The sequence below is a fragment of the Salmo salar genome, chromosome ssa23 (genome assembly GCF_905237065.1).
Source record: "Salmo salar chromosome ssa23, Ssal_v3.1, whole genome shotgun sequence".
In the NCBI taxonomy this organism is placed as follows: Eukaryota; Metazoa; Chordata; class Actinopteri; order Salmoniformes; family Salmonidae; genus Salmo; species Salmo salar.
Window position 1 is genome coordinate 36,368,114 of NC_059464.1, and position 20,909 is coordinate 36,389,022.

General features: G+C 42.2%; 2 protein-coding genes across 3 annotated transcripts in view; both read left to right on the forward strand.

Moving 5' to 3' along the window:
* Positions 1-79: 79 nt before the first annotated feature.
* rfwd3 (ring finger and WD repeat domain 3) lies at positions 80-14,862 on the forward strand. 2 transcript variants are annotated; one of them, XM_014169939.2, is made up of 13 exons: positions 80-263; positions 2,805-3,107; positions 3,231-3,478; positions 3,575-3,633; positions 3,757-3,966; positions 4,339-4,430; positions 7,136-7,250; positions 7,460-7,685; positions 7,902-8,052; positions 8,272-8,448; positions 11,765-11,979; positions 12,986-13,203; positions 13,628-14,862. In XM_014169939.2, exons 2-13 carry the CDS (start codon positions 2,815-2,817, stop codon positions 13,769-13,771), a joined length of 2,148 nt encoding a protein of 715 aa, XP_014025414.2. In that variant the 5' UTR covers positions 80-263; positions 2,805-2,814; the 3' UTR covers positions 13,772-14,862. The 2 variants fall into 2 exon arrangements, with proteins under 2 accessions (XP_014025414.2, XP_014025416.2); XM_014169941.2 differs by lacking the exon at positions 80-263 and adding an exon at positions 288-459.
* A 1,267-nt stretch (positions 14,863-16,129) lies between these two features.
* LOC106584534 (Golgi apparatus protein 1) overlaps positions 16,130-20,909 on the forward strand; it is a 46,438-nt gene continuing 41,658 nt past the window's right edge. The window contains exon 1 of the mRNA XM_014169938.2: positions 16,130-16,512. Within this exon, the coding sequence (XP_014025413.2) occupies positions 16,189-16,512 (324 nt within the window). The 5' untranslated portion in view covers positions 16,130-16,188. The remainder of the gene's footprint in view (positions 16,513-20,909) is intronic.

Here is a 20,909-nt window from a genome sequence, read left to right on the forward strand (position 1 = left end):
GGCAGTATTCATTTGCATAATATTTAGTAGTCTGGCGCCGCACCAATGGTGGTGTTGAAACATTATGGGGCGGGTCATTGAAGACTGGCGGGGATATTCGACCCTTCCAAATGACGACGGAGATAGCAACGAAACTAGGAACGGATTATTATTACATCAAATGTCATGCTTTAAGAGTAATGTAGTTTAACAATTTAGCTTGTCGCGTTAACTCACGAAGTTTGACACTGTCAAGGATTGTTTTGGTAAAACGCGAATTTAAGGTAGGAAGAGGCGATCTGCTAATTTACACTGCCCGGCAAGCAGCAGCCTGATCTGAGTGGAGCTAGCTAGCATTACAACTAGCTAGTTAGTTTATTAGCAAGGAGGCTATTTCCAAAGAGTAGCCAGTAGCTATATATGAAAACTCCGTACTTTTTCATTGATCACATTCGAGACTGTCACGAAATATCCACATCGGTAATGTACCGTAACTAGCTAGCTAATTGTGATGTTTACGGTTTCAAGTAACTACAGTAGCTAGCTGCCCTTAGGTAGCAGAGCGGCCTTCGGTTTCGGTCTCAATGTACAGTGAATTTGCTTGTTCCAAAATCCCGCTTCGTGTTTTGCACTGCCTAGCAGTTGGCTAGTTAACTAGCTATCATTGTTACCTAGCTAACGTTAGCTGGCTACTTATTAACTGTGCCAATTGTCACCTAACATTTACCTTACATAGCTATCTATCTAATGTATTCTCATTTACATAACTGGTCTTATCACTGATTGTTCATCCAATTTAGCTTGTTAACCATTTTTCAAGTAACGTTGTGTGGCAATTTAGTTAACTAGTTAGCATTGCATGCAAGTTACAGTGCTTTCAGAAAGTATTCGCAGCGTTTTCCAAGTTTTGTTCAAATGGATTTTGGCATTTCTTTTGTTAACGATCTACACAAAATACTCTTTCAACGTGGAAGGAATATATGGAGAAAAAAAAAAAATATATATATATATATATATAGAAATAAACACTATTGATTACGTAAGTGTTCAAAACCCTGAGTCAATACACATTGGAATCACCTTTTGCAGCGATTACAGCTGTGATTCTTTCTGGGTCAGTCTAAGAACTTTGTACACCTGGATTGTACAATATTTTCCCATTTATTTAAACGATCCTTATAGCTCTGTCAAGTTGGTTGTTGATTATTGCTAAAAACAGCAATTTTCAAGTCTTGCCATAGATTTTCAAGCCGACTTAAGTCAAAACTGTAACTAGGCCACTCCAGTGAATATTTGGCCTTGTGTTTTAGGTTATTGTCCTGCTGAAAGGTGAATTTGTCTCGCAGTTTCTGGTGGAAAGCAGACTTGAACCAAGTTTTCCTCTGATTTTGTATGCTTAGCTCTATTCAGTTTCTTTTTATGCCAATCTCCTTAGTCCTTTGCCGATGACAAGCCTACCCATAACATGATGCAGCTACCACCATGCTTGAAAATATTAAGAGTGATACTCAGTGATGTTTTTGTGTTGGATTTTCCCAAACATAATGCTTTGTATTTGGTACAAAAAGTACAATTACTTTGCCACATTTTTTGCATTATGACTTTAGTCCTGTATTGCAAACAGTATGCATATTTTGGAATATTTGTGTTCTGTACAGGCTTCCTTCTTTTCACTGTCAATTAGGTTACTATTGTGGAGTAAATCTTGTGGCGGGCCGGGTGCATGCCTGCTGACTTCGGTCACTAGCTGTACAGGGTTTCCTCTGACACATTGGTGCGGCTGGCTTCCAGGTTAAGCGAGCAGTGTGTCAATAAGCAGTGCGGCTTGGCAGGGTTGTGTTTCGGAGAACGCATGGCTCTCGACCTTCGCCTCTCCCAAGTCCGTACGGGAGTTGCAGCGATGGGACAAGACTGTAACTACCAATTGGCTATCACGAAATTGGGGAGGAAAAAGGGGTAAAAAAAATATATATATTGTGGAGTAACTACAATGTTGTTCATCCATCCTCTGTTATCTCCTGTCACAGCCATTAAACTTTAACTTTTAAAGTCACCATTGGCCTGATGGGTGGAATCCCTCACTTACCTTTCTCTCCAGCAACTGAGTTAGGAGCGGCACCTGTATCTTTGTAGTGACTGACTGTATTGATACACCATCCAAAGTGTAATTAATAACTTCACCATGGTCAAAGGGATAGTTAGTCTGCTTTTTTAAATTTTACCCGTCTACTAATTGGTGCCCTTCTTTGCGAACTATTGGATAATCTCCCTCGTCTTTGTGGTTGAATCTGTGCTTGAAATTCACTGCTCGATTGAGGGACAGAGTGAGTCCATGCAATTTATTATGTGACTTGTTAAGCACATTTTTACCCCTGAACCTGTTTAGGCTTGCCATAACATAAGGGTTGAATACTTAGTGACTTGACATTTCAGCGTTTCATTTTTTTATGATTTTGTAAACGTTTCTAAAAACATTGCCACTTTGCCATATTATGGGTTGTGTGTAGATAAGTGACACAATCTCAATTAAATACGTTTTCAATTCAGGCTGTAACGCAACAATGTGGAAAAAGTCAAGGGGGTGAATATTTTCTGAAGGCATTGTACATAACCTGATTTTTGTCGTCACCCTAGCTATGTGGCTCCAGGCAGCATTGCGTGCCCTACAGGGGTGTATTGTACTCATTACGCAGATTCTGTTACAAAATGTTTATTTTTATTTTTTTGCAACAGAAACCGTTTATTCCAAACGGAAAACCTTTTGCAACAAAAACAAGTTTCTATTGGACAAATTCAGGATAATAATTACAATATATTTTACCTAGTGCTTTTCAAATGGAGGCGATGGAGGTGGACTTGCTGCTGGGGGTCCCCAGGAGGGAACCAGAACCAGATGGTATGGCAAGCCATGTAGGGTTCCCTATCATCATCCCTGACTCTGGCAGCGAAACTGAGGTAGAGGACGAGGCAGACGCGGCTCCCCTAGACCCACCACGGCTCCCGACCACATGGGCGTTCAGTCAGAACCGAATCAGAGTGGAGGGTCAAGTTGGGCCCAGGATCAGAACGGAGGGTCATATTGGGCCCACGGTCACTAGAGCAGCAGCCCTGAGGCAGCGGAGAGCCAGGTACTTATGGTTGGACTGGAGTCACTCCCTTTAAACTGTACCAGAGACATTGTATACTTCATTGAGTACCTATTTTACCAACAACTCATTTATTGTTCCTGTATTGTCTGTGTGTGATAAAAGGCCAGGCGTCAGGGCGCTCTACCCCACCCAGACCTCTGCCTCTGCTCGCCGCTTCCTAGATTTCCTGCTGCGAGTCCCTGCAGCCAACCCTAACTCTGGCAATACCACAGAGTCAAGCGAGTCAGAGGATGAGGCAGACCCCGCAGGGCCAGTAAACCCTCACGACCCTGACGAACCTGCTGTTCCCTCTAGCCCTCGAATGAACCCTCCCGTGGCAGCCACGCCACTGCAAGGCCTAAATCCTTCAGGTAAACCAACCTCGAGCTCAAGTCTGATCCACGCATTGCCAGTTTAGACTGTCACCTATGAAGAGTTAAATCTAACCATGTCTATCCTGTGTATAGATTCTAATGCAACCACAGAGGCTGCGAGGACAGAGACTGGAAATCAAGTGAATCCTGAGGTAAGACCACGTTCATTGCCAGTGATGGGACTAGAATCTTGGAGGGGAATAATATTTCCATGATTAGCTAGCTAGTGCAGTTTCTGTAGTACCATTAGCATGCTCTCTCGGTCCCCTTTCAAGAGTGTAACAGCCCCAGTGGCCACCAGTGGTGCGGCTCTTCGGTCGTCCCAAGGGGATGAGGGGGATGGGGAGACCTGCTCTATCTGCTTTGAGCCCTGGACCACGTCAGGGGAGCACCGCCTGGCCACCCTGCGCTGCGGACATCTCTTCGGCTACACCTGCATCGACCGCTGGGTGAAGGGCCAGGGCCAGGGAGCCAAGTGTCCCCAGGTCAGTGTCTGCATGTCTGTCTGAAAGCCTCGGCATGTCTGGGGGCAGAGGAGTGGAGATGCTCAGGAAGGTCTGTACTCAGTATTTGCAGTCCCTCCTTAGTGACTCAAAGCTCCTTGTTCCACTGTAATGACTGGTACCAAATTGACTCTGTGCTGGAGACGGAATTTCCTCAAGCACTCAAAAATAATTTGAAACAAAATAAATGCCTTCTGAATTACTTAAATCTGAGAAAATACTGCCACAATGACTAAAATACACTTGCATTGACTTACCATTACAGACAATGATGTAATTTATTGATAAGAAAACATTCTCTCAGATTATGTCTAGTCCTTATAATGACCTTTACTGCTCTGTGCATGTCTGCAGTGCAACAAGAAGGCCAAGCGCTCTGATATCGTCCTCCTGTACGCACGCAAGCTGAGGGCTTTGGACAACACAGAGCAGGAGGATATGAAGAGGTAAGGTAGCTGAGCTCCTCTTGATTTGACCTTATTCACTGCTGTGTGTAGGGAGTGGTTGAGAGAGTGATGCACACTTTTCCACAATGCATGGGAAGAGGTGGGCTGCAAGTGATAGGCCCTAGTTTTCTTCAAGTAGCCAAACAACAAAACTAGACTACTTAATTGGGAAGTATATATACGTTTAGCTCTGCTAATGTCTGAAATTCAGATCTCTGCAGCATGCTCTGTAACATCTGATTGTATTGTTCAGTCAACAATACAATCTGATGTTACAGAGTATGCTGCAGAGATCTGAATTTCAGACACTAGCAGAGCTAAACGTACAGTATCCCACAGGGACACACTCTTAAATAATTATGAATAGATCCACCATTGATCACAAAAACAACACTTGTTACAGAATATTTTACATAGAAATAACATCTGTCAGACAAACCATGCCTAAAAGAGGTTTTAGTACAGGGGCTATATGTATCAAGCCTCAGAGTAGGAATTATTTTCTAAGATCAGTTTTCAAATCATTAAAATCCAGACGGAAAATATTTACACAAAAAGCAACCTAATATCACACAGTCATCCTTTGTCATTTAGTAAGTTCACCATTCTGCCATTCTCACTGTTCAAGCGCTATAAGGAAACTGTCTCTCACGAGGACCGCCACAGGAAAGGAAGACCCAGAGTTATCTCTACTGCAGAGGATACGTTCATTAGTTACCAGCCTCAGATTGCAGCCCAAATAAATGCTACACAGAGTTCAAGTAACAGACACATCTCAACATCAACTGTTCAGAGGAGACTGCGTGAATCAGGCCTTCATGGTCAAATTGTTGCAAAGAAACCACTTCCAAAGGACACCAATTAGAAGAAGAGACTTGCTTGGGCCAAGAAACATGAGCAATGGACATTAGACCGGTGGAAATCTGTCCTTTGGTCTGATGAGTCCAAATTTGAGATGTTTGGTTCCAACCGCCGTGTCTTTGTGAGACACACAGTAGGTGAACGTTTGATCTCCGCATGTGTGGTTCCCACCGTTAAGCATGGAGGATGAGGTGTGATGGTGTGGGGTGCTTGCTGGTGACACTGTCTGTGATTTTATTTAGAATTCAAGGCACACTTAACCAGCATGGCAACCACAGCATTCTGCATCGATACGCCATCCCATCTGGTTTGCGCTTAGTGGGACTATCATTTATTTTTCAACAGGTCAGTGACCCAACACACCTCCAGGCTATTTGACTAAGAAGGAGAGTGATGGAGTCCTTCAAGACTGTTGGAAAAGCATTACAGGTGAAGCTGGTTGAGAGGATGCCAAGTGTGCAAAGCTTTCATCAAAGCAAAGGGTGGCTAATTTCAAGATTCACAAATATAAAGTGTATTTTGATTTGTTTAATACCTTTTTTGATTACTACATGATTCCATGTGTTATTTCATAGTTTTGATGTCTTCGCTGTTATTCTACAATGTAGAAAATAGTAAAATAAAGAAAAACCCTGGAATGAGTAGGTGTCAACTTTTGACTGGTACTGTATGTTACAGCACTTTTGTTTCAGTAATAAATATGTTGAAATGGAACCAAATTGTCGTCGCTGCAGAGATGTTTGATCGGGTTCAAGTCCAGGCTCTGGCCGGGCTACTCAAGGACATTCAGAGACTTGTCCCAAAGCCACTCCTGCGTTGTCTTGGCTGTGTGCTTACGGTTGTTATCCTGTTGGAAGTTGAACCTTCGCCCCAGTCTGAGGTCCAGAGTGCTCTGGAGCAGGTTTTAATCAATGATCTTTCTGTACTTTTCTCTGTTCATCTTTCCCTCGATCCTGACTAGTCTCTCAGTCCCTGCTGATGAAAAACATCCCCACAGCATGATGCTGCCACCACCATGCTTCACTTTAGGGATGGTGCCCAGTTTCCTCCAGATGTGAATCTTGGCATTAAGGCCAGAGTCCAATCTTGGTTTCATCAGACCAGATAATCTTGTTTCTCGTGGTCTGGGAGTCTTTAGGTCCAAAAAAATTATAATAATTGTCTGTCGTGCTTTTTACTGAGTGGCTTCTGTTTGGCCACTCTACCATAAAGGCCTGGCTGTGGTGGAGTGCTGCAGAGATGGTTGTCCTCCTGGAAGGTTCTCCCCCTCTGGAGCTCTTTCAGAGTGACCATCGGGTACTTGGTCACCTCCCTGACCAAGGCCCTTCTCCACCGATTGCACAGTTTGGCCCGGCGGACAGCTCTGGGAAGAGTCTCGGTGGTTCCAAACTTCTTCCATTTAAGAAATATGGAGGCCACTGTGTTCTTCGGGACCTTCAATTCTGCAGACATTTTTTGGTGCTGTTCCCCGGATCTGGGCCACGACACAATCCTGTCTCAGCGCTCTACGGACAATTCCTTCGACCTCATGGCTTGGTTTTTGCTCTGACATGCACTGTCAACTGTGGGATCTTATATAGACAGGTGTGACTTTCCAAATCATGTCCAATCAATTGAATTTTGCACAGATGGACTCCAAGTTGTAGAAACATTTCAAGGATGATCAATGGAAACATGATGCACCTGAGCTCAATTTCGAGTCTCATAGCAAAGGTTCTAAATACTTATGTAAATGAGGATGAGTATACCACGATGAGTGCATATTATGCAGTTTAAGGATGTAGTACGCTGGTATGGGTATTCGGACACAGCCAGTGAGTCTGAATGTGTTGTTATATGTGCAGGTCATTGGAGCAGGAGCAGTCAATGCGTAGGAATGCTGAACTAGAGTCAGCCCAGTGCCGGCTACAACTGCAGGTGATGACAGACGAATGTGGGAAACTACGCAAGCAGATACAGGTACTTTGTTCCTTTTGATGTTGTCATTGATTTATCTGTAATCTCCTCCCCCCCTCTCCCCCATCTGTTTATCAGGTAGATTAGAACAACAAGCTGTAATCATTGATATTAATCATATCTTGATTTTCAAGGTTGTGTTGATCACATCTGGTATGCTTGAACACGGACTTCCATTGAACAGTTGGATCACTCTCTACCTTCTCTCCCAGGAGTTGAAGACGCTGATGGTCCAGCCTGGCTGTAGGCCCTCTAAGAACTCAGGGGCCTCTCTCTCCGGGCTCTCACAGAGACAGGACAGCACCCAGGGGGGCCACTACGTCTTCTCCAAGGCTGTGCTAGTGTCCCAGGCGGGGGGCTGCAGGGTGCTGTCGTACTGTGAGCCCCTCAGCTGCCTGCTGGCCTCCCAACCCTCCCCACACACCACCCTGGTGCCCGGTAAGACCTTTGATATGCTTTCAGTACGGAATAACTGTGAATTTTTGGATTTTTGCATAGATTTCAAAATATCAGAGGGCATATTTTCAACCGTCTGAAATATTTGCTACCTCCCAAGAAGCATTTCTGAGTTATGAAAGACATTTCTTTGAATAATTTCTCTCCCTCCCTCATACGCTCTGTCTCTCTCTTCCTCTCTCTGTGTCTACCTGCCAGGCTACGGCGTGAAGAAGGTGAGTACGGTGAATTTGAAGGCATGCCAGTACGTTCCCATCCATGTCAAACAGATCAGAGGCCTGGCATTCAACAGACAAGCTGACAGCCTCCTGCTCTCTGCTGCCCTGGACAACACCATCAAACTCACCAGGTAACCACAAGAGACAGTCAGTCAGTTTCCAAGCAGAGAGATATATCAGGACAGTTTATTTCAGAATGGTGTTGACTTAATAGCCCCAGACTCTGATGGAGAAGAACATTGCACTTGCTAAGGTAGAACATTCTTTGATTGCAAGAATCAGTCAGACCTAGATTGAAAACAAAACGTTGATGGTTAAAAGGACAGTATTTATTTATTTCTCTCCTGCAGTCTAATGACCAACACGGTGGTGCAGACGTACAACACGGGTAAGCCAGTGTGGAGCTGTTGCTGGTGCCTGGACAACAACAACTACGTGTACGCTGGTCTCAGTAACGGCTCTGTACTGGTGTATGACACCAGAGACACCAGCACACACGTCCAGGAGCTTCAGCCACTACGCTCTAGGTAGGTCTGATAGCCAGACCAGGGGGCATAGGTCAGCTAGTCTATATTCTCAACCACAGTTTGGCCCACTACACCTACAGTTGAAGTCGGAACTTTACTTACACTTAGATTGGAGACATTAAAATTCATTTTTCAACCACTCCAGAAATTTCTTGTTAACAAACTATAGTTTTGGCAAGTCAGTTAGGACATCTACTTTGTGCATGACACAAGTAATTTTTCCAACAATTGTTTACAGACAGATTATTTCACTTATAATTCACTCTATCACAATTTCTTTGGGTCAGAAGTATACATACACTAAGTTGACTGTGCCTTTAAACAGCTTGGAAAATTCCAGAAAATGTCATGGCTTTAGAAGCTTCTGATAGGCTACTTGACATCATTTGAGTCAATTGGAGGTGTACCTGTGGATGTATTTCAAGGCCAACTTTCAAACTCAGTGCCTCTTTGCTTGACATCATGGGAAAATCAATATAAATCAGCCAAGACCTCAGAAAACAAATTGTAGACCTCCACATGTCTGGTTCATCCTTGGGAGCAATTTCCAAACGCCCGACGGTGCCACGTTCATCCGTACAAGCAATAGTACGCAAGTATAAACACCATGGGACCACGCAGCCGTCATACCGCTCAGGAAGGAGACGCGTTTTGTCTCCTAGAGATGAATGTACTTTGGTAATAAAAGTGCAAATCAATCCCAGAACAACAACAATGTGAAGATGCTGGAGGAAACGGGCACAAAAGTATCTATATCCACAGTAACACAAGTCCTATATCGACATAACCTGAAAGGCCGCTCAGCAAGGAAGAAGCCACTGCTCCAAAACCGCCATAAAAAAGCCAGACTACGGTTTGCAGCTGCACATGGGGACAAAGATCGTACTTTTTGGAGAAATGTCCTCTGGTCTGATGAAACAAAAATAGAACTGTTTGGCCATAATGACCATCGCTATGTTTGGAGGAAAAAGGGGGGTGCTTGCAAGCCAAAGAACACCATCCCAAACATGAAGTACAGGGGTGGCAGCATCATGTTGTGGGGGTGCTTTGCTGCAGGAGGGGCTGGTGCACTTCACAAAATAGATGGCATTATGTGGATTTATTGAAGCAACATCTCAAGACAACAGTTAGGAAGTTAAAGCTTGATCGCAAATGGGTCTTCCAAATGGACAATGACTCCAAGCATACTTCCAAAGTTGTGGCAAAATGGCTTCAGGACAACAAAGTCAAGGTATTGTAGTGGCCAGCACAAAGCCCTGACCTCAATCCTATAGAAGGTTTGTGGGCAGAACTGAAAAAGCGTGTGCGAGCAAGGAGGCCTACAAACCTGACTCAGCTCTCAGGAGGAATGGGCCTAAATTCACCCAACTTTTTGTGGAAAGCTTGTGGAAGGCTACACAAAACATTTGACCCAAGTTAAACAATTTACAGGCAATGCTACCAAATACTAATTGAGTGTATGTAAACTTCTGACCCACTGGGAATGTGATGAAAGAAATAAAAGCTGAAATAAATCATTCTCTCTACTATTATTCTGACATTTCACATTCTTAAAATCAAGCGGTTATCCTAACTGGCCTAAGACCATTTTTACTAGGATTAAATGTAAGGAATTGTGAAACTGAGTTGAAATGTATTTGGCTAAGGCGTATGTAAACTTCCGACTTAAACTGTATCTATATATACTACAGTGCCTTCAAAAAGTGTTCTTCCCTTGGACTTTTTCACATTGTGTTGTGTTACTGCCTGTATTTAAAATTGATTACATTTAGATTTTGTCACCAGCCTAAATGCAATACCCCATAATGTGAAAGTGGAATTATGTTTTTTCACTAATTTTTACATTTCAATGAAAAGCTGAAATGTCTTGAGTCCAAGCATTCAACCCCTATTTTTATTGCAAGACTAAATACTTTCAGGAATAAACATTTTCTTCACAAGTTGCGTGGACTCAATAATAGTGTTTGATATTTTGATTAGCTACCCTATATATACACATTCAAAAGACGGGACGTTTTCCAATGCCTTGCAAAGAAGGGAACCTCTTGGTAGAGGGGTTAAAATGAAAAGCAGACATTGACTATCCCTATGAGCATGGTGAAGTTATTAATGACCCTTTGGGTGGTGTATCAATACACCAAGTCAATACAAAGATACAGGCGTCCTTCCTAACTGTTGCCAGGGAGGAAGGAAACTGCTTAGCAATTTCACCATGAGGCCAATGGTGACTTTAAAACCATTACAAATCAAATGTAAAACCATGACTTAGTTTAATGGCTGTGATAGGAGGATGGATCAACATGGTAGTTACTCCACAACACTAACCTAATTGACAGAGTGAAACGGAAGCCTGTACAGAATAAAAATTGTCCAAAATATTAATTATGTTTGCAACAAGGCACTAAAGTAATACTGTAATTGTTATGTTTTGGGCAAATCCAATACATTACTGAGTACCACTCTCCATATTTTCAAGCATGTTGGTGGCTGCATAATGTTACGGTTATGTTTGAAATCGTTAAAGACTGGGGAGTTTTTCAGGATAAAAGTAACGTAATGGAGCTAAGCACAGGCAAAGTCCTACAGGAAAACCTGGATGTCTGCTTTCCACCAGAATTTATCTTTCAGCAGAACAATAACCTAAAACACAAGGGCCAAATACACACACACACACACACACACACACACACACACACACACACTGGAGTTGCTTGTCAAAAAGACAGTGAACGTTCCTGAGTGGTCGAGTTAGTTGATTTGAAAATCTGGCAAGACTTGAAAATGGTTGTCTAGGAATGATCAACAATACAGGTGTGCAAAGCTCCAAGAGACTTACTCAGACTCACAGCTGTAATCGCTGCCAAAGGTGCTTCTACAGTGTTGACTTAGGGGTGTGAATACTTATGTAAATGAGATTTCTGGGTTTCATTTTCAATACATTTGAGAGAATCTAAAGACATGTTTTCACTTTGTCATTATGGGGTATTGTGTGTAGATGGGTGAGGAAAAAATATTTTAAATACATTTTGAATTTAGGCTGTAACACAACAGAATGTGGAATAAGTCAATGGGTATGAGTACTTTCTGAAGTCACTGTAGCTAGGGCCCAGATGTTTTCCTCCCTGACAACAGGATCTCACCAGGAACAGTTAGATTTGGTATTTTATTTTCAGCAGTTGGGTTTTGCTACTCATTCTCAAAGATGGTTAAATGTAATATGTACATGGTGTGTGAAATGTCATTCACATGGTGTAATACATATACAGTGTGTGATTTAAAACCACAAGGCCAAACCATGACCTCTGGCTCGTCCCAGGTGTCCCGTGGCCTCCCTGTCCTACGTGCCTCGTGCCTCCTCCAGCTCGTTCCCGTGCGGCGGCCTCATCGCAGGTTCTTTGGAAGGGGGCTGCTTCTGGGAGCAGCTGGACGGCACCACTTACAGACCCCACATTTTGCCCCTGGAGACAGGAGGCTGCACAGACATCCAGGTGGAGCCAGAGAGCAGACACTGTCTGGTCACCTACAGACCAGGTGAGAGACTGAGGGACAATGAAGCGCTGTCTGTAGTAAAGAGAAGGAGCTAAAGTGTGTGTGTGTCATAGCATTTCCACCAGAGATTTTTTGTTGTTACATATAAATAAAAATAATCTTGCTCTTTTGTCTATAATAATCTCATGTAGTAGGCTATACTTGCACTGTATCTGCGCGCTGTTGGCTAGAGCGCATGTGCCAAGACCAGAGTGGGCACATTCGCTATACAACGCTAACATTTTTGAAAATGCAATTTAAACCCATTTAAATAGTATTTCCTATTTGGTACATGGGAATTAAACTGAAGCCATCATCATCATGTCACCAGAATAAGACCCTCGAAGTTTATTGGGAAGCAGCATGAAGCTCATCACCGTGCACTTTCACCACCCTGTGAAGTTCATCATTAACTTATTTCATCTATAGCCTAATAAGCCGCATGGTTTCCCGAGTCATCGTGGGAGGACCACACCCCATATCATCGCGTGACTCCAAGTTTACTCTGATATGATGGTTATTCTATCAATATGTCGCATAAGGGTGTTTTCACAGCCATTTCTCACATAATTAATTTTACCGACACAAAAAGATCCCACCATGTCGAATGAACTAATTATCTGTTGGCATTTATAAAATTGTACGGAAACTTCCTGTTTCCATCACAGCTGTTGTATTTTATTTATTTATTTATTTATATATATACACACACACACACAGTATGACTTTACTTAACTGTGGATAAAAATGTGTGTTAAAAATAAAATGTATAATCTTTTGTCTGATACAATTCTGCTTGATAGTGCTGCCAGAGTCTTTGTTGGATCTAGGAAATCTGCCCACTCTCACACTAGTCCTGGCTTCTGTCCACTGGCTGCAGGATTGATTCTAATATCTCTAAGCTCGGCATGAACTAAAGCCTGAAATCCCCAGTAGCTCTCTTGGACCAGGGTCGGCGTTGACCACTAGCACCAGTATTTTGACTGACAGTCTCTGTGTTTGACCCCAGGGCGCTCCAACCCGTCTCTGCGTTGTGTTCTGATGGAGCTGAACAGGACTTTACAGCAGGATGCGGCCCAGGAGCCCTCGTGTTCCTGCTACCCTGTCCAGACCTTCAGCGCCGGCTCCTCTTGCAAAGTGCTCACCAAGAACGCTGTGTTCAGAAGCCCGGCCGGGGAGGGCTCCACTTTGGTCTGTGCCGGGGACGAGTCCACTAACTCCACCATGGTGAGCCACCTGGCTAGTGTGTGTGTGTGTGTGTGTGTGTGTGTGTGTGTGTGACACATATACAAGGGTGAGCAATGATTTAAATTCTGTGTATCACTTATGTACAGAATGGTGGGCATTGGCAATAATAATTGTTTTGTGAACATCTGTATGCAGCACTGAAAACAGGGTCAAGGAAATCATGGTCCACTGTGGAGACAGGGAACACATTGTCAGTCATTACAGATAGAGCCCTAAACTTTCACCCACTGCTGCGATTAGGGAAGAATCAATGGTTCAACTGTTTTGTAGTTGAAAGAACTCAATAATACTGAGAGGCATATGACTCTGATTTGAGGCAGTTTGGAGATAGTTTGAAAAATATGGAACGGCATCAAGAGCTTCACATTGATCTATTGATTCTAACCATGTCATTTTGTTCCAGGTGTGGGATGCAGGGAGTGGATCCTTGATTCAGAAGTTGCCTGCTGACCTCCCAGTGTTGGACATCTGCCCGTTTGAGGTGAATCAGGGCAGTTACCTGGCATCGCTCACTGAGAAGATGCTCAAAATCTACAAGTGGGAATAAGGAGAGATTATGGAAAACACACACCACCAGCATAGAGCATGTATGAGTAGCGTAGCTGCTGCACTGTATAAATGGCATCCATTTAAAATAGCCTTTAATTAGACTACAGAGGAGCCTTTGTTGGGTTTGCTTTGCAGTGGAGGGACTGGAGAGATATCACACTGCTGCACTGTTATCAACAAACTGATAGCTGGAGTGCCAGTACAGCTACACCACTGTCCTAAATGTTTACATTTGAGGATAACTGAAAACATCCCATCAAAATGAACAAAAATGACACAACAGATATAGTACAGGAAGACAAGGGTTTCCTACCCACTCACCACTTCCCAGCATTTTGCTCTGTAGCTTTTCCTCTGGATGTGAAGATGAATCTGTTTTTGTCAGCCATGCTGCTGATGTTTGTTTTAATTTTGCAATGTTGTGTTTCTTCACTGGGCCATGTTCAGTAGCCAAATGTTCTTGAACGTTGCAGATAGAAATACCATGAATAGAGCCGATGTGAGTCCTTACTGTAAATATCAGAGGCATGTTTGAGCTACATTGCCTATTTCTATCTGAATGTTCCAAAATGTTAAATCCTGCTGAATGTGCTCCTGGTCTTAGGCTGCGTTCACACAGGCAGCCCAATCGTGGGGCGCGTTCAGCAGGATTGAACGTTTTGTAGAATAAGGAATGCCATCGGCTCTTCATTACATTTTCTATCTGCAACGTTCGAGAACGTTTGGCAACTGAACATGGCCCTAATCTTTGTTCTACTAATTGGTCAAAAGTCCAATCACATCAGATCTTTTCATATATCTTTTGAGCTGATCTGGTTGGTCAAAAGACACATTTAGTGAAGAAAATATCAGAAATGGGCTGCCTGTCTAAATGCCACCTTTTGAGATGGATGAAAATCAGGACATCTATAGCTAACAAGTTATATTTCCTGTATTCTGATTAGAGCCTGATCAGCAGGCTTTTTCAAAAATCTTTTAAAAATATACTAAAAATGATTTGCTTATTTTAGATCCAGAGGATATATATACATGTATATTTTATACCAAATGTTTATACAATTTCAAATGTAATAAAATATAAATAATTGATTATTGTTCATCCTGATGTAGGTTGGGGTGATATCCAGATTCTTAACTTTATACTGACCTTGTGCCATACCAGGATAGTTTGTAATACTGACACTGAACACAAGGGGTGCTATTTTCCACACAAACCACACAATCCAAAGGTTAGCAATGCTAACAAGTACATGTAAAATACCATAGAAAATGCTAAATATATACTAACAACTGCGTTGTGAACATTTTGTACAGTTTCTGACCTAAACTATACAAGTAACTAAAAATGTTACACAGTTTGCTGCACGCACAAAACAGTGACTTAATAGTTCTAAGATCTATAGCTGGCACATTTAGTTGTGAGTTCCATATTGTAATTACATCACCTGGTGCATGCTTGCACAACAGTGAATGACACTTAAGGCTCTGGTCTCGTCATTGTGTGCTTGTAAACAAACGTGACGTGACTGGGTACTGCCTGTAAGCTTCATAATAATGTGACGGGTGAGATGAAGAATGCAATGTTCTTTATCTCCTAACATATTGCGCTTGTTGACTGCAGGTATGTACTTAAAAATCTCCACATTTATAAAAAATCGTAAGTGTTTCAACAGTATTGGCGGTATTGAAAAACCCTCCTGGGTCTTTTTCCAAATACCCTGTTGTACGGTATATACATTGTACTGCCCAATCCTATCCTGGTGTGTGATTCATACTGCAGATTGCTAGCTGCAAACAGTTAGCTAGCTTGCTATTTTCATAAATCATATTTTTTCAATAATAAACATTGTCTTCAACAATGAGCATTGTCTATAGTGCTCTTTTAAAGATCAGTAATCAATGATTTTGTATTTTCATAGATTAAATATCAGTATCATGGGTTAAGTCAGGAACAAATGAGAGCAGACAGAAGTCAGATTATAGAAACAAAAGTACTAGATTTCCCCATTGCGATAGCGAATTTACACAGGCAGCTCAATTCTGATATTTTTCCACTAATTGGTCTGTTGGCCAATCAGAACAGCTTAAAAAGAGCCTACGTGAAAAGATCTGATGTAGTCAAAAGATCAATTATTGGGAAAAATATCAGAATTTGGTTTCCAGTGTAAACGCAGCCGTATAGAGTCCCAAACTATATCTACTTGTGTTTATTGCAAGTTAAAAGGGTGATTGTGATACAGAGAAACTAACGAGTCGCACCATATCAATGTTCCCAATTAGATGTTCAGTCTAGAAAATGTAGCTCTATGACTTGAGGTTGCCAACAACGCACACGCCGACGTATGCACGAAAACGTCCCATCCCACTGTAGTCATAATTTGTAGCTAGCAATCCAAGCTAGCTAGTTATCCGAAGATGGCGGCTTGTAGACGTGTTCCTCTAATGCTTTTGATGTCTGTCCTTTTGTATATGCATCCCATTCGAGGACAGAAATCTGCGAACAGTGTAATCGCCAATACTGCAGTTAGGGTTAATATCCAGGCTCAAAACCAAGGCGCAGTGCCGGCTGCTGTAAATGGAGGTTCTCCAGTCGTCGCGGCCTCGCCACCTCGTAGACGGAGCAGCGGCTGGAAGCTGGCCGAAGAGGGGGCTTGTCGGGAGGACTTGACCAGGCTTTGTCCAAAACATTCCTGGAACAATAACCTGGCTGTGCTTGAGTGCCTCCAGGATAGGAAAGAGGTATGGTGGAGTGAGCGATATTGTGTCCAGAGCTTGGGTGTGGGCTTTACTCAAACTATAACGTTATCGTTAGCTATTAGATGCTAACTTTTAGCCAGCTGGCTACTTGGGTGCAAAAATATGTAAAGAAAGTATGGTAATTTATTATTCAATATGTTTCGAGAACGTCATAATTTGACGAACGTACTGAAAATACAGCATTTTTTTTTACCATTTATTTAGGTCCGTGTTAGCTAGTAAAGTGAAGTCTTCATCACTTAACGTGAACTAACGTTAATTACCTAGTCACCTAGCTAATATCTACAGATGTGCCAAGCTATGGCCATTGGCATTGCTAAATTAGCAATGGTTAGTTTGATCCTCTAATGATATGTTGGGAATCATGTCTAACACATATTTACTGTCTATCAGAGCCAACATTTACAACAATGTCCTGTTCAGAGGAGGAATAGGCGGATGTAGGAGGAGATTCAGTGACTGTTTTTAAGCTTCCAGCCAATGGTTATGGATAGGCTTGGGAAATGCAATATCTACAGTAATCTGTGTTGAGGGACCATCTGTGTTGAGGGACCACCTGTGTTGAGGGACCACCTCTGCCTGGGGCCAGAAAGCTAGAGGTGAGACTCGCTATCCTAATCTGAACCAGTACAACCTGGTCTTGAGGAGACAATTAATATGACGAGATCTCCTCTGACGCTCAGGATCCCATTAGCCGGCTCTGCAAGCGTAATGGTATTACAGCCTTGCGTAACGACTGTCATGGTGATTGTTGCTCTGCGAAACTCCATATTTTGGTGAGTACCGAACTTATTTTCACACATTTGTAGAGCTGGGATTTGAATTGACGGATCCTGGACATCAGAGGAGGTCATGTCATTTTCGTCTCCTCAAGCCCATGTATTGGTTCAGTCCAAATCCGGTGTTTGCAGAAGGCAGATTTGTATAAGCACCTGAGCCTCAAGACAATGGCCCTGAGAGCTCCAGGGGCTAGTACCTGCAGTTTTCTGGTGTGATGATCATCAGTCACTTTGGTTTGCTTTCCTTGATCGTTAGACATAGACTCTAGACTATCTATTCTAGAACATGTTAACCCTTGAATTTTTTTTGGGGGGGGGGACAAGGAGCTTGTCTAATGTTAATGACAGGTAGTTTCTCTCATCTCAGTCCTCTTCATTTTGAAATGTGTTATTTTATTTATTTTCACCAGATGTTGAGGCCTATTTCAGTGGCCTGTTCATTGAGGAGGCTGGAGAGTCATGCAGTCTTGGCTTAGCTCTCTTGGCTGTGGGTAGTTTTGAGGCACACAGAATTTTGCCTGTCTCCAGGCTACTCTCACTGTCAGCCTCCCTGGTAGTTGTGGTTTTGTTTACGTGGTAGGGAGGAGGCCATGGCAGTGTGGCTTTACTTTCAGGCTTTGTGGATTGACTCATTTAGTTCTGAAAGTTCTGGTTTGGAATTTTGAAACACTTCTTCAGCTTCAGAGCCCAATACTACGAACGGAGTTTGAGGTGTTGGCGAGGTAACTTTGGTCAACTCTGAGTTGAACTCAGGGTAACCGGTACCACAAAAGTGGCTCACCTTTTAGCCAGGAAAATTTCTATAGCAACGAATCCTTCAGAACTAACCTGCTCCGGAGCAGGCGAACTAAGGACTTCATTAACCCTGAATGAAGTGTCTAAGCCATGAGTTGAGAACCAATGAAATCAGATGGGCCTAACCTTGCAAAGATCACCCCCTTCATTTGAGTAAGACAACAGATTAAAACATTTGATTAATAAAATATTTAATGTTAAAATACCTAATTTTCCTATCACAACACATTTTAGAAATAACAGCATTTGCTTTTGCACTATTGGATTCATAAATTTGTGAAAGGCAAACAGACAGCTACAATCAACCATAGACCTACTGTATAATCCATATATGGCAGTTCTCATTCAAGTTAAGACTGGCTGCCATTGCTAGTGTACCCAATGGGTTTAATCGTCAAATTGCCAGGGTTAGAGGTTCTATGGACTATGGATTATGTCTATGACGACAACCTGTTCCACAGATAGGAGCGATAAGCACACCAAAGACAGCATTAAAGATAAGTAAGAAATAAAGACATTTCTAAAAGCCTAGGCCTAATTTTCAAGAACTTTTCTTTCATTTTGATTTTGGCACAAATGAAAATGTGGCACTAACTTGGCCATGGATCTAAGAAGAGTTTGGCATTCGACTAGCCATGTGCGACATGCACGCGCAGTTACAAGCCTGCTAGAGTTTGTTGCAGGCGGATGAGTGATATCCACTGTCGTAGCACGGATGAAGCCTGAACTAAAATGTGAGGCTAGCTAGCTTTGGAAAGCTGGCTACCACCCGGTTACTCAACCCTGAACCTTAGAGGCTGCTGCCCTATATAGACAGATATGGAATTACTGGTCACTTTAATAATGGAACACTAGTCACTTTTAAAATTGTTTACTTACTGCTTTACTCATCTCATATGTATATACTGTATTCTCTTCTACTGTGTTTTAGTCAATGCTACTCTGACATTGCTCGTCCTAATATTTATATATTTCTAAATTCCATTTAACTTTTAGATATGTGTGTATTGTTGCGAATTGTTAGATACTACTGCACTGTTGGAACTTGGAACACACAATACACCCACAATAACATTGCAAAATATATGTATGTGACCAATACGATTTGATTTGGAAACCCTAAGTAGATCTAGCTTGCTTAATAGAATACCCCTCAGGGATAAATTTGAGGCATTTTGGAAATTTCTCTCAGGTTCAATCTTTAAAAATATATATATATTTGGCTATTCATAGTCTCAATAGAGCTAAAATGCATTGTACGGTCTTAGTTTTGGTAATAACAAGTGTTGTTTTTATTGCAAAAGGCTATTGTCCCACTAACACTAGATTGTCATTTATACTGCCAACTGCTGTTTTGTTTACAGCAAATAGGCCTAAACATTGACGTCCACTCGCCCAGCCTTAGTCACCTGTGGGGAAATATTGATGACATTTCATTGCACGCTGCAAGGAAATCTGTACTACACAGCAGTTTTCCTCTCTGCTTGATGTAGGCTAACCTTATTAAACTGCTTTGTTCTCAAATTCACATAAGCTCAAAACCTGTGCAGGCGTGCACTACTTTCATGGTTTCTGAGGTCAAGGATAGGCCTAATGCCCAGTTCAGATACAACAGGCAACATAAGACTCAAGACAAAACTAGCCAATTTTAGAATGTTTTGATGTAGATCAGCTGACTGAAGACCTGGCATTCAGATCAGACCGTTGCCACAGTAACGGTGCCTCTTTACAATGACAACGAAACAAAGTTGCCACTTGCATCAGGGTATTGTATCATGAAATATGTATGCACCAGACACAGGGCACACTTTGACTTGTCAGAGAAATATAAGCAAGCTAGGTTAGCTAGCTGCTTGACTGAACGAGTGTTAGCGCAGTGTTCTCTAATTAGCTAAATGGATCTGTCTTGTTGCAAGACTTTAGCTAAAGATTTGATATGTTGCATTTTGGGAAATCCAGCAGCCGACATGAGACGTTAAAAAAAACTCAGATCAAGCAAACTGCGCTGCAGTATACCTAGCGGTTAAGGGCATTGGGACAGTAACCGAAAGGTCGCTGGTTCCAATACCTGAGCCCACTATGTGAATCATCTATGTGCCCTTGAGCAAGGCACTTAACCCTAATTGCTCCTCTATGTCGTTCTGGATAAGAGTGCGTGTTAAATGACTGAAATGTAAATGTAGTAAAATCATGTCTCATGTATCTGAAGTGGGCTTAGGATAACTTTTTAAAGATGACATCACAAAACGTCTTCCATCAGACACATTTCTAAAGTAAAAATCTATACGCATGTAACGGACATTTTTAAGATCAATAAAGTTTATATTCATTTTAGAGTGATTAACAACACAATGTGTAGCATATTTATATACAGTTGAAGTCGGAAGTTTACATACGCCTTAGCCAAATACATTTAAACTCAATTGTTCACAATTCCTGACATTTATTCCTAGTAAAAATTCCCTGTCTTAGGTCAATTAGGATCACCACTTGATTTTAAGAATATGAAATGTCAGAATAATAGTAGAGAGAATGATTTATTTCAGCTTTTATTTCTTTCATCACATTCCCAGTGGGTCAGAAGTTTACATACACTCAATTAGTATTTGGTAGCATTGCCTTTAAATTGTTTAACTTAGGTCAAATGTTTCAGGTAGCCTTCCACAAGCTTCCCACGATAAGTTGGGTGAATTTTGGCCAACTTGAGTGTGGATATAAAGAGCGACATCTGGAGTGAGGGTCTCGAGGGAGCTGTCTCTGAAGGGAGGTGACATTAATGGCCTGTAGGTGATGTATGTACATTGT

Bases quoted from the DNA above. Each gene is read 5' to 3' on its own strand.
- rfwd3 (XM_014169939.2), top strand. From the start codon at position 2,815: ATGGAGGCGATGGAGGTGGACTTGCTGCTGGGGGTCCCCAGGAGGGAA. The intron at 3,967-4,338 runs GTCAGTGTCTGC...GCATGTCTGCAG, and splicing joins AGGGAGCCAAGTGTCCCCAG to TGCAACAAGAAGGCCAAGCG. The intron at 7,251-7,459 runs GTACTTTGTTCC...CTTCTCTCCCAG, and splicing joins AACTACGCAAGCAGATACAG to GAGTTGAAGACGCTGATGGT.